This window comes from Eretmochelys imbricata, chromosome 11 (assembly GCF_965152235.1).
Source record: "Eretmochelys imbricata isolate rEreImb1 chromosome 11, rEreImb1.hap1, whole genome shotgun sequence".
NCBI classification, from domain to species: Eukaryota; Metazoa; Chordata; order Testudines; family Cheloniidae; genus Eretmochelys; species Eretmochelys imbricata.
This window is the reverse complement of record NC_135582.1, coordinates 69,507,993-69,521,242: the sequence shown is the minus strand read 5'-3', so window position 1 is coordinate 69,521,242 and position 13,250 is coordinate 69,507,993. Positions and strand designations below refer to the sequence as shown.

Sequence of the window (13,250 nt, the reverse complement as noted above, 5' to 3'; positions counted from 1 at the left end):
GGCCTGTTATTGACAGATTTCCAGACCGGAGGTTTTGAATATGAGGCAGAACATTTGGATATTTTAATCTAACCAAGCTGAAGTGGATTTTCGTAGGTTTACCAATGCCCTTCAATAATTTTAGTCTCCATTGTGCAGCATGCATACATGCAGATCATGCATAGTTCACTGCAGTGCTCATGTATGCAGGTGCATACATCAGATTAAGAGAAAACAGATTTTTGATGCTTTTTGACAGTGAGCATGTTATCTAATTATGGGGATAAAGATAAGTATGACCAGCCTAAAATAGTAAGTGTATACTATCATGCCTCTCTTTCTTCAGAGCTTCTGTTACTTAAGTGTTTATTTTTAAACATACGCATTTTGACCGAGCCCAGTTACCACCTTTTGTTAATATAAATGTTTCCTCTATACATATTCATACAAATATGGTAGTCTTTTCTTTAAATGAGAGCACAGAAAAGCTTTTAAATACAAGTGATAACGATAGATAGATGCCTGCATGAAGATGTTATTTACTTGTGAAGCATAACAAGCTGTTATGGAAGGTAGGGCCATTACATACATCTGTAAGAACTCATTTGTCACTACAAGTAAAGTCTTACTGAATCTAGTCTTCGTTGCATGTGCTAGTTAGCAGAAGTGCTTCAAGTTAAATTCTCTGGCGTCTGTTACATTGTTTTATTATACTTCTCTTCACAGGCTGAAGCAAGGCTTGCAGCAAAGCGAGCCGCACGAGCTGAGGCACGGGAGATCCGAATGAAAGAACTTGAGAGGCAGCAGAAGGAGGTACGTTTGAAGTTTTCAGTGGGTGTTTTGATCCTCTCTACCTCCCTCAGAATAGGCTCCAAGGTCCTGGAATTACTAGTTAATCTTCTGTTAGCTGAAATACTAATAGCCCTAGTTGGGCCTCTGAAGGGTAAATGGTACTGGTACTAAGATTGTGGATAAAAATGGTCTGAAAATGCAGGGACTGTGCAGCAGCAGTGTATTTGTTCCTCATCAGCCAGTGTAATTATAACTGGAGAATATGTGACTGATTTGTAACTAGTGTTGGATATTTTTTGTTTATAATATAAACTTTGTTGCTTTTTTTAGCAATTGGTTAGAAAACCATCTTGTAAGTATAGAGGAGACTCGTGTCTCTGTAGTTTGTAGCTCTTGCAAAATTAGTACTGATGGGTCATTAGTTAATCATCCTTGCAGTAAAGTAAACCAAGCTGTATGACTGTGACATTGACCTTGTGTGGATTACACCTGTCTTTTTAAGAATGATGATAATCTCAGAGTAAGGTCACCATTGGCACAACTGCTGACTGTAGAAAACTGAGCTCATGAAAATGTCACTCTCCCCCCATGATAAATTGTTCCTCTTTACTACCAGCCAGGTCTCTCCTACACCTTACAAGATTGGCCTTTTCTCTACTGCCAGCCAAATGAAGTTGTACATGGGGGTATGTTAAAATAAAATCTCTAGTCTCCAATATGTTAACAGTTTTACAGGCCTAGAGAGACTTGTTCTGCTCCTGTTGAATCTGACAGGTCAAGAGCTGTACTAAATATCAAACTCTCCCTCCCATATTGAGTAATTGAAATCAATATTTTCATCTTGGGGGAACAAAAGCTAGAAGAGGACTGACAGGGCACTATCCGGAACAAACATCTGGATCAGTTACTAGAATTTTCAAGGTAGCGCTGTCCAGATAAGCTTATGCACCCTGTGTTTGCAGTAGGCACACACATGTAATGAACTAGGCAGATGTTCCTATGGGTGCTGTTATAAGAATTGATTCTTCTAACAAATACAAGAGGATAGGGATGTTAGGGATATAACAAAGGAAGATTGGGAAACAGCTGCTGGAGAGAGATCACTAGCTGAGCAGGATGTTGCTTGAAGAAGAGTCTTTTACGACTACAGTTGCTTCTTATGATTGAATGGAATGTTCTTTTGCAGCCTCAGCCAAAGCTGAAAGGTTTTCGTGGCTGGCACTGTATTTATATTGTAGAGCCCCCTGCAGTGCCTAAGTCATGAGTAATAGGATTTCCTAAACAGCATTAGAAGAATCCATGGTAAACAATTATGATGACACTGGTCAGATAGCAAATGCACATAGACATTTAAAGCAGCTGATAATGATATTACCTTCCAATTTCATAGTAATTACAAGGCAGTTGATGACCTCTTTTCTCTGTTAGACTAAAAACGGATACTACCAACAGCAATCTGGTAAATTGCAACTTAGCAGACTTCAGATAGCTATCTCTCAAGAGACTTTGCTCCATTTCCTTCTAGCTAATAAATGAAAACCTACTGAAATGAAACTTTTTGGAAAAACTTTGTACGGTATATAAAAGTCCTCTAAAAATCTTCCAAAATTGCCACAAGTGTAACTAAACATACACCTACTATATCCTTTGTAATTCTCAGTGGGATAAAATGCATAGTAATATGTATGTTCTGCATGTTTATTTTATATCTTGCACGCTCAGTATTCAGAAAAACCTTTCAGATATCTCATTCCCAGCCTCATGAGAGGGCAGAGCTGGAGGGAGTGGCTACAGATGCAGTTTTTCATTGACAAGAGTGTCTTACAGATGTTAGAAGGTCAGAAGACATTGCTGTAGCATATATTAAGAAACCACCAGCCAGGAGATTTCTTAGCTTTAAACCTTGGATGAGAACACTTCGTAACATCAGTAGTCAGAAGGGCATTTGACCTCTTTTATGAAGAGAAAGGAAAAAACCTAATCTGTCCCTGAGCTACCTGCAGTAAAGCAGTAAAATTCACACCGCTGCCATGCTGAATAACTCTGACTCAAAACCACTCATTTTATTTACTGTAGAAAGTTTTGATAGAGGCATTTATAACAGTTAAGAACCAATCAATTAGTGAATGTGTATGCACTTTCTCATGCTTAAAGCAGTGCACATGTCCTGAGAGATCTGCTTAAGCAGCATGGATCAGCTAAGAAAATATGTACATTGTTTGAGTCCTTAAGTTAAAACCTTCCAGATGTTCTCACTGCAAGCTAAGTAACTTTTTTTAGCCTTACAAAAATGACTGCATCACTTTCAGTCACAGGGAGGCAGTGTGGTTTGAATTGGACTGGAAATTGGTCCCCCTAGCTTTTATTCCTAATTCTTCCAACTAGCGCATAACATTAGTGAAGTCTCTCAACCTTTGCTTCATTGTTAAGTGGGGATATTTGCTTCACAGAGATAAAACTGAGATCTCTGTGTAACATACTTTAATATCAGTGTAGGAAATTTGCTGTATAAAAGCTTAGTATAAATATCTGTCTTAATCCTTAGTTTGAATTTTATTACATGCAGAAGGAGCTATGCATTTTTATTACAAGAGCTGACTATTAAAACATATTGTGTAACCATGTTCTTCAGCCTACCCATATGTAGAGCCTGGAGCCAAAGCTGATTGGGAGAAATAAATGGTGGAGGGCCAAATTCGAACCTCTCTTTTGGCAGAATTTACTTGCATTCCATGGATACAATTGAGGGCAAAAATTGGTGTATAGTTACAAATTCCTTCTCTTTACCTAGAGGTTAAAAATATCCTTTTTTAGTACATTATTCCATCCGCAGTTTCTTTTCCTTTTAAAGGAATGTGTGAACCATAATAAATATATATATATATTGCACCTTACTTGGGGCATGCTCATTGTTGCTTGTGTGGGTTAAGATCATTTGGCTCCGTATACAACACTGTTTTATTTTGTAGCTTCTCCTGATGATTCCAGAATTTTCTGTGTGCAGTAATGATAAATTATTTACCAAGTTACTTTAGTGAGAATTACAAAATAATTCTGCTAGAAACCATTGTAACTGCACAACAGCCTACTGATTAATGTGCCAATGATTGTTTGCAGTAGAGTAGAATTAATGTTAAGAATTATGTAAACTGTCTTTTAAAAGCAGACCTGAGTTCAGCTCCCATTGACCCCTCCAGTGGGGCAATTTAACATTCACAACTGTGTCAGACAGAAAAGAAAAAAGGGCAGAATCTCTCCACTTGGAGTGATGAGGCTAGAACAGGGTTTGGCTAATTTTGGGAGTAAAGTGAGTGGGCATGGCATGGCATGGCATGGCATGAGACAAGGGGAATGGACCAGCATGTTTGGGGGGAGGAGCAAGGTGGTTGTCTCATATGACAGGAAGTCAGGCATCTTTTTTTAAAAAAAAATCCCTGGAAAATGTAACAGGGCTTCAAGCTGGGTCAGGCTGGACACAAGAACCAGGGTCTGTGGTATGCTGATATGTCAAGAAGACTGAGTCCAAAAAAAAATAGCAAATGAGTTTTTCTGTTGTTTTTGGGGAAAAATACAAGTTGCTTTTAGCCTTTGGAGAAGCAATTAGTAAAGTTAATCAAAGAGAAATCTCTATTGTGATAATGAGCAATTGAACAAAGCTCTGTCCGGGAAGCTGGGAGCACAGTGGCACCAGAAGAGTTGTATGGATTCTTAGCAGCAGAGAATGGAGATACCCTAGAAGGAATTTACCAATTACAGCTGGTGCCAGCTAGTAATCCAGGTTTAGGGAGAGAAGAGGGGGATAAAGAAAGAAAGCCAGGCAATTGGAGGAGAACATGTCTAGAACATTAAGAATGGGGTGTCCACAAGGACTGAAGAAACAAGAAGTTGACTGGAACTCTGAGAGAAATGCCAGCACAACGTAAAACAGAACCAATATGAACTGGAAATGTAGAGATTGCATAGTCAGTGTCTGAACAGCTCGATAAACCACACATCCGTGCCATATGGAACACAGACCACAAATTGTTCCTTAAATATAAGGACAATTTAGACATTTGCTTGATAAACTTTTGAAAGGGAATGCACACATGAAAGGATGGCTAATGGGAATAAAACAGTTCTATAAATGGTGCATCTTAGACATGAACTCTGACCATCACCAACCCAAAAATACGAGGCCAGGATGTCTAATTAGCTGAGCACTGGGTAAGCCACCAACCAGAGGCAGAGAGAATGGACAAAGTGATGGAGCAGGGCATGATCCAGCCAAACTGCAGATTTTTGATGTACCAGAGAGCAGCAATATTTTAACAAGGGAAGAGTGTGTGTGTGTGTGTGAAATTACATGTATCATGAGTTTAAAGTATGATAGTTCTATAATCCCGAAAGGTTAGGATCAAATCCATTTGGAGCACTCTGCTTCTCTGATGTATAAAATAAACTTCCTCTCATTTGGGGTGAGGAAATCAGAAACTGAACCCATTCGTACAGTATGTAAGAACATAAGAGCTGCCTAGGTCAGACCATGGTCCATCTTCCCCAGTATTCTGTCTCCTGGAGTGCTCTGTATCAGAGCTTCAGGGAGAGTGTACAGAACCGGGCAGTTATGGAATGATCCGCTCCTGTCTTCCATTCCCAGCTTCTGGTGGTCAGAGGTGTCAGACTGCTATGAGCATACTGTTGTGACCCTGATCATCTTGGCTAATAGCCATTGATGGACCTATCCGCAAATAACTTAAGCCAATTCTTTTTTGAATCCAGTTGTACTTTTTGCCACCACAGCGTCCCATGGCAGTGAGCTCTACAGGTTGGTTGTGCATTGTGTGTAATATACAATGCTTATGGTACTAAATTCATTGCACACACACTTTTAGGTATGTCTTGCTTGTAACCTCATGGACGCTTTTACATCCTAGTGGAAAAGGGAGGTACAGATAACTGAAAAATGTTTTGGGGATGGCATGATTTGGGAATGGGCCTGGCATATACCTTTGTTTTTTGTGTTTGTTTTTAAAAGAACTCAAGTAGATGTCAAGAGGGCGAAGCCTAGGCTTAAAGGTTCCTAAGGTAACACTTTTGCCATCCCTTGGCTAGAATCTTTGTATAAACCATTTTGAGTCCTTGGTGATTGAGAGAGCCCCTGGAGAATATCTTTTAAAAGAAAAAACAACCTTCTGATATTGAGTTATGGTTTAGGAAAAAATGGACCTATCCTGGAGTGAATGGTCCAAGTAACACAGGTGCTAGCCTTTGTGAGGGGTATGTGGCAAACCTGTGAGTGATGAAGAGGGCAAAAATAAAATAAGGATCTAGAGGTTATACTCACAAGATTATGTTTAATGTAGAAACATAACACTCTTGTAAATCTTTGTCACTTAGAAAAGGAGAGCAGTATAATCCTGTGAAGTTCCAACCTATCATGTTCTACAGTGTAAACATACTTTTCAAATTCCTATTCCTACACAGTAAAATCTTCTTTCTGTTCTTAATTAAGGGTAAAACAAATTTTGATTATGTTCATTAAAACATGTCCTGGAAGTGGTTTCTTTCTATTGCAGCATACTAGTTCTCTGCATAAGCATAGTTTGACTTCTGTATTTGGGGGGAAATACCAGTCGGGCTGATGGGGCTGCCCATGATAGTGGGGGCCTAATTCCGCGGCTGCCCGAGGCTTGCCATTTGAGGGGGGAGCAGAACCCACCCTACTTCCACCCAAACTATGCCCATAGTTCTCTGCTGTAGGTTTATGGTTCAAAGGAGACACCTTTGGAAAGGACTGAGTGTAAAGCTGCTCTTATCAAAGAAGTCATCGCTACAACACTTCATTGCATCAGTGTTTCATGATTCATTTTGACTCCAACTTGCATTTTGATCCAGCCACCTAATCTTGATGAAGTAATGAATTTATTTGTGGCCACTCTTCTCAGCCGAGGCAGAATTATTGCCCCAGAAACAGAAGAAAAATGATTGTCCTTCAGCAGCATGGGCTATATAAGGCTTTTGAAGTTGGAGGGGTTAGGCATTGGGCAGTAACAGTCTTGTGGGGAGTAGTAGATTTATATGAATTTCTTTTGCTTTTTGTAATATTTCCCACATTTAGTTGTTTCTTTTTGGTTCAGAGGAGAGGTGAAGGATCCCCAGTTCTTAGTCTAGGGACCAATATAATTTCATCCTTGGGGCCATGGGAGGTAGATAAAGAGCCCTCATCTGTGGCAGATGCCAACATAGTTGGTTATATTAAGTATTCATAACAGGCAACCATTGTTCTTCACCCTTCCTAAACCCTTTCTAAACTGCTTTACTCAGCAGGAGCTGAAGCAGTGGTAGACCCTAAGGGCTTGTCTACACTTATAGTGCTGCAGCTGTGTGGCTGTAGTGCTCAGTGAAGACACTACCTACACCAACGGGAAAGCTTCTCCTGTCGGTGTAGATACTGCACCTCCCTGAGAGGCGGTAGGTATGTCAATGGGAGAAGCCCTCCAGTCGACATAGCACTGTCTATACCTCTAGAGCAAGGTAGTTATACTCATATAAGTTGGTAGTGTAGACCAAGGCTCAGGCACTGTATTCTTATGTTCCTTACTGGGAGAAATGACTGCATATGTTCAGGCTCCTGTTTTTAATCAGTACAACAATAACAATTTGTGTAAAGCAGAAGGAATTCCTGAATATACAGCTCAGTTTTTCTGAACAGGGAAGTGCCTAAATCAGAGCGATTAGCAGGATGTAACTGAGAGCAGAATCTTTTTCTAAAATTTTTCTGGGGCTGTAGAATAAATTAAATTCTTATCTCTTATTTAAGAAATACAGTATTCTGCAGCAATGATACAAGACATTAACATAATGTAAACTGTGCAGTTTTGTGAATAGTTACTGTAGAATGCTGAGATGTGTTTTACTTAGAGGTACAGTCTGGTTTCTCCGCTGACAAGACTGTAAATGTGTTGCTTTTTTTCTAGGGCATACACCTAGATACCACTGTTTAAATTGATAGTATTGTCTGAAGTGAAAAGAAAATGGTAATCTCATCCCACTCTTTCTAATCCTCAGCAGAAAATCCCTGCGTGTCGTCTGACATAGCAGAGAGCTGTACACATCAACAATCCGCTTGCCTTTGACTAACTCTACTGCTCCCATTACAGTCCAAGTGAGGGGGTAGTGTTACAAAAAATACCGTCATTGCTATCTTTGGCTGCAGGACTTTGTTTTCTCACTTGCACAGACAAAGCCAAAGGAGGAGGAAAATATAGTTACTAGCTACAACAAAATACTGATATAAAAGTTTCTATAGTGTCCTTTCGTAACTGTTCCTTCAAGATGTATTTTTGTAAATAAATTAAGTTAATAAAGGTGAAAGACTTGCAATTGTAATTCATTTCCATTAATCCCCTACTGAGTGAGAATTAGGACACTTTCTTTCCTTGCTTGGATTTAATGTCTGTAGGTCATGTGACCTGCTGACCCAGATCTGACACCGGGTAACTAGGATTCTGTGTGATACCTTCCCAGCCTTAGATGGCTAACAGGCAGTGAGAGACCGACAAGGAAACAAAACTCCTGCTGGCTTGTCCTGGAGGGCAGGGAAGTTTTGGCTGGAATTTGTTTTCCACTTATCTATGGGAGAGAAATTGCTGTTCCTGTATGAAGATTGGCCTGTATCCAGTTTTGAGACTGCACAGCAGCTAAAAACAGGTACTGTGATTCACGGAAGGATTGAAAGGGGAAGACATGAAGGTTATATGTGCATTAATACTGCATCACTCATAGACCTTCCATCTTGACAATAGTGCTTACCTTTTTTCTGCCCCAGGATTTATTAATTTGATCATTTTTGTGTAGTAGCAAACATGTACCGTTCATGTTAAATGGTACATTTATTTTAGATGTTGCAGTAACTAAGCCACTATTAGCACTGTGGGAAATAATAAAGTAGATTTTTTTCTGTATTGAAATATTGTAAATACTAGAGTCCTGACTGCTTACAGATCTATTGATAGAAGAAGAAAAATCTTTGATTATATAGCTGCAATTGGATATCCCTCTTTGTTTAAAAGTAAAAGTAATGGATAGTTATTGATTATGCTACTCATTATGGTCGACATTTATTCCTTTTGTTTAATCTTTCCCAGGAAGAAGTCATTTTCTTACTATATAAATTAATGTTTGGGCTTACTGCAGAGCACCCAAAAGGTTCTAAATTGTGATAAACCTACTCTCTGTTTTAAGGCTAAATTGGACGCGGGAGGATTAATCTTAATTTACAAAGCAGTCTCTATTGGAAAGAGAATAAAAACCTTTCCTCTTGAAGAATACAACAACTTTCTCTATTGCCTCAGTGTCCTGGTGCGTCCTCTGTCTCATCATGAGATGAGGCAGTAAAGATAGTGAGCGACTTTCCACCAGAGGATTACAGAGCTCACCAAAAACTGCTTAAAAGGGTGCTCTTGGTTTTAGATGCGCAAGTGGAAGAGGTTTGTGAGAAATCTCACAGGCTAGTGGACATTTTAGCTTCTGTGGGAACCTCCAGAGTGGCACTTACGGTTAATGAAGCAATTCTGAAGCCAGTTAAAATGCTTTGGCAGACCCCGCCTTCTGTCCTGCCTATGGCACAATGGGCAGAGTTGAGATACTATGTCCCTCTTAAGGGCTTTGACTATATTTACTCTCACCCACCCCCAGGCTCTTTGGTTGTGGCAGCAGCTAGTGAGCAGGAGAGGCAGGGTTACCAAATGTCGGTGTCGAATAGTAAGGAATCAAAGAGGCTGGACCTGGTTGGTTGTAAACTTTTATTTGACAGGAGGTCTACAGCTACAATTTTCTAACCAGCGAGTTTTCCTGAGTTGCTATGACTTTGCCCTGTGGGAAGAGATCATACATTTTAAAGACAGGCTACCAGAGTACTCCAGGCAGGAGTTCACTCTCGTGCTAGAGAGTAAGGTGGTGGCAAGGATTGCTCTTCAGTGCAGTTTGGATGCAGCAGACTCAGCAGCTCATTCCATGGCATCCGCTATTTCTGTGAGGTGGTGTTTGTGGCTGCAGTCTTCTGGTCTCTTTCCTGAAGTACATCAGACCATCCAGGTTTTACCGTTTGAGGGTCCATCCCTCTTTTTAGAAAAGACAGATGATAGACTGCATAGCTAACAAGATTCCAGGGCAACAATGAAGTCCCTTGGAATGTAAACACTGGCAACGAAGAGGAAGCAATTCCAGCCACAGTAGGCTTACAGATATCAGAGCTTTATACCTCTGCCTCAATATTCCCTGAGAAAAGGGGACAGGAATTACAGGCGGTGACCACTGCCCCCTTTATCTGCAACATCAGATTCCTCTTGACCAGCAGAACATGCATTTTGATGGCCTTTTTAGAGAGCAGTGTACAGGTAAATATATTCCTACCTGTTCCTTTTGTCAGTCATTTATCCTGCTTCCTCCATGCTTGGACTCCCATCACATTGGATCAGTGGGTCCTAAGCATGATGGAGCTGGGATATTCCTTTCAATTTACTTCTATGTCCTCTTCCCCTCCCTCTTTAGGGGCCATTCTCACACGACCATTCTTCAGCAGGCAGTCCAGAATCTCCTTATAGCAGGAGCAATAGAGAAAGTTGTTGTATTCTTCAAGAGGAAAGGTTTTTATTCCTGCTATTTCTTTATTCGCAAAGCAAAATGTGGTCTGACAACTATTTGAGATCTAAGAGAGTTAAACAAGTACCTGAAAAAAAATGTTCTGCATAGTTACCCTAGTTTCCATCATTCCTTCCCTGGAACAGGGCGACTGGTATTCTGTCCTCAACTTAAAGGATGTTCCATATAGCGATCCATATAGACCAGTGCAACTTCCTCAGGTTTGAGGCAAATGGAACACAGTGCATGTTTGCCTCAGACGTCTGTGGCACATGGCAGCATATACTTCTATGGTGCAACAAGCCAGACTACATATCAGAAGGTTTCAAGGATGGTTAGCGTCAGTGTATGCTTCCTTTCGTCATTGTCTAGACAGTCATTTGCATTTCAAAGGTAATTTTGTCCTGTCTAGATTGGTGGACCTCGAACATTTGTGCAGGAGTTCCCTTCGTTTCTCTGTAACCAACACTCATTTTGGTCATGGAGACATCATCCCTGGCTTGGAGGCCACAAACTGAAATCCTGCAAACTCAAGGGTTGTGGTCGTTGCATGATCTGAGTACTCATAAACATCAGGGAACTACATGCTATTTGTCTGGCCTGCTTAGCCTTCTGTGCATGTATTCCAGGAAAAAATCTGTTAGTGTTAACAGCCAATATAGAAAATGTTTTATATAAACAGACAGGGAGGGGCATATTCCTCCCAACAGTGCCAGAAGGCAATTCTGCTTTGGAACTCTGCATACCCAACTCCATTTACCTCAAACCTGCTTACCTCCCAGGAGAGCAGAACACATTGGCAGGTCCTTGAGCGGGTCCTTCTTTCCTCCCTATGAATGATCACTACATCTAGACATAGAATCATAGAATATCAGGGTTGGAAGGGACCCCTGAAGGTCATCTAGTCCAACCCCCTGCTCGAAGCAGGACCAATTCCCAGTTAAATCATCCCAGCCAGGGCTTTGTCAAGCCTGACCTTAAAAACCTCTAAGGAAGGAGATTCTACCACCTCCCTAGGTAACGCATTCCAGTGTTTCACCACCCTCTTAGTGAAAAAGTTTTTCCTAATATCCAATCTAAACCTCCCCCACTGCAACTTGAGACCATTACTCCTCGTTCTGTCATCTGCTACCATTGAGAACAGTCTAGAGCCATCCTCTTTGGAACCCCCTTTCAGGTAGTTGAAAGCAGCTATCAAATCCCCCCTCATTCTTCTCTTCTACAGGCTAAACAATCCCAGCTCCCTCAGCCTCTCCTCATAAGTCATGTGTTCTAGACCCCTAATAATTTTTGTTGCCCTTCGCTGGACTCTCTCCAATTTATCCACATCCTTCTTGTAGTGTGGGGCCCAAAACTGGACACAGTACTCCAGATGAGGCCTCACCAATGTTGAATAGAGGGGAACGATCACGTCCCTCGATCTGCTCGCTATGCCCCTACTTATACATCCCAAAATGCCATTGGCCTTCTTGGCAACAAGGGCACACTGCTGACTCATATCCAGCTTCTCGTCCACTGTCACCCCTAGGTCCTTTTCCGCAGAACTGAGCAGGTCTACCTTCTAGCTGTGGGAAACTCTGCAGGTGCGCCTGTTCACAACAAAGGTCAACAGAAAATGCCATCTGTTCTACTCCCAGAGGGGTCACAGCCTTGGGTCTTTGACGGACACTGTCCTGCTCTCATGAACCCTGCGTATGCCTTTACTCTGATAACATTACTACCCAGAGTCCTATTCAAGGCCAAGCAAGATCATGCTTGCCTCATACCAATAGCACCAGTGTGGCCTCAACAACACTGGTTCTGAACCCTGTTAGCATTGTTAGTGAGGCCTCTTCTACTGCTCCCATTAGATTCAGACATGATTTCTCAGGACCATGACCGTCTGCTCCATTCCGATCTGCAGGCCATCAGCTTGACAGTGTGGATGCTTCATGGCTAGCCCCACTAGAAATGACGTACTTGAAAAACGTTCAGGAAGTGCTTCTGAACAGCAGAAAACCTTGAACAAGGCATACTTACCTGGCCAAATGGAAATGCTGTTTTATCAGGTCTCAGCAGAGAAGTCTCTCTCCAGGGCAGGCTTCCATTAAGCACATTTTGGCACCTACAACAGTAATGCCTTGACAGTTCTCATTAAAGTACATTTGTGATTGTAACGTTCCACTCTGCAGTGAGTAGTTACGGAGCTGAAAAAAAGATTTACGCTCTGATTTCTAAAATGGTTGGATAGGTTATTTCTTCCAGTGCAAGAACCCCATGGGATCTCAATCTCATGCTAACAAAATTAATGGGGCTTTCCTTTGAACTTCTTATGACTTGCCCCCTACTCCACTTCTCTATAAAAATGGTGTTTTTGGTGCAATAACCTCAGCCAAGAGAGTGGGTAAATTGGGAGCCTTGATTTCAGAACCTCTTTACATGGTTTTTCATAAGAATAAGGTTTACCTCCACCATCGCCCAAAATTCTTGACAAAGATAGTTTTCAATTTCCACATTCATCAGGCAATTTATTTGCCAACATTTTTCCAGAAGCCTCATGTGCATACAGATGAGCAGAAGTTTCATTCGTTGGATGTGAGAAGAGCTTTGGCCTTCTACTTGGACTGCACCAGACGCTTTACACAGTTATTTGTTGTGGACAGCGTGAAAAGCAAACTGGTTTCCACGCTGGACTTCCTTCTGGATTTTCTCTTGCATTTGTTTGTGCTGCTAGTTTGCTAATGTCACACTACCCCTACAGTATCAGCTCATTCGACCACAGTGCAAGTGGCTTCAGCAGCGTTCCTAGCACAAGTACTTATTGGAGACATTTGCAAAACAGAATTATGGTCATTAGGGTACACGCTTTTGCTGCT

At 41.2% G+C, this 13,250-nt stretch overlaps 1 protein-coding gene across 1 annotated transcript in view; it reads left to right on the top strand.

The window, feature by feature from the left end:
• LRRFIP1 (LRR binding FLII interacting protein 1) overlaps positions 1–13,250 on the top strand; it is a 188,002-nt gene that overhangs the window by 94,577 nt on the left and 80,175 nt on the right. The window contains exon 2 of the mRNA XM_077829480.1: positions 706–792. Coding sequence (XP_077685606.1) covers positions 706–792 — 87 coding nt within the window. The remainder of the gene's footprint in view (positions 1–705; positions 793–13,250) is intronic.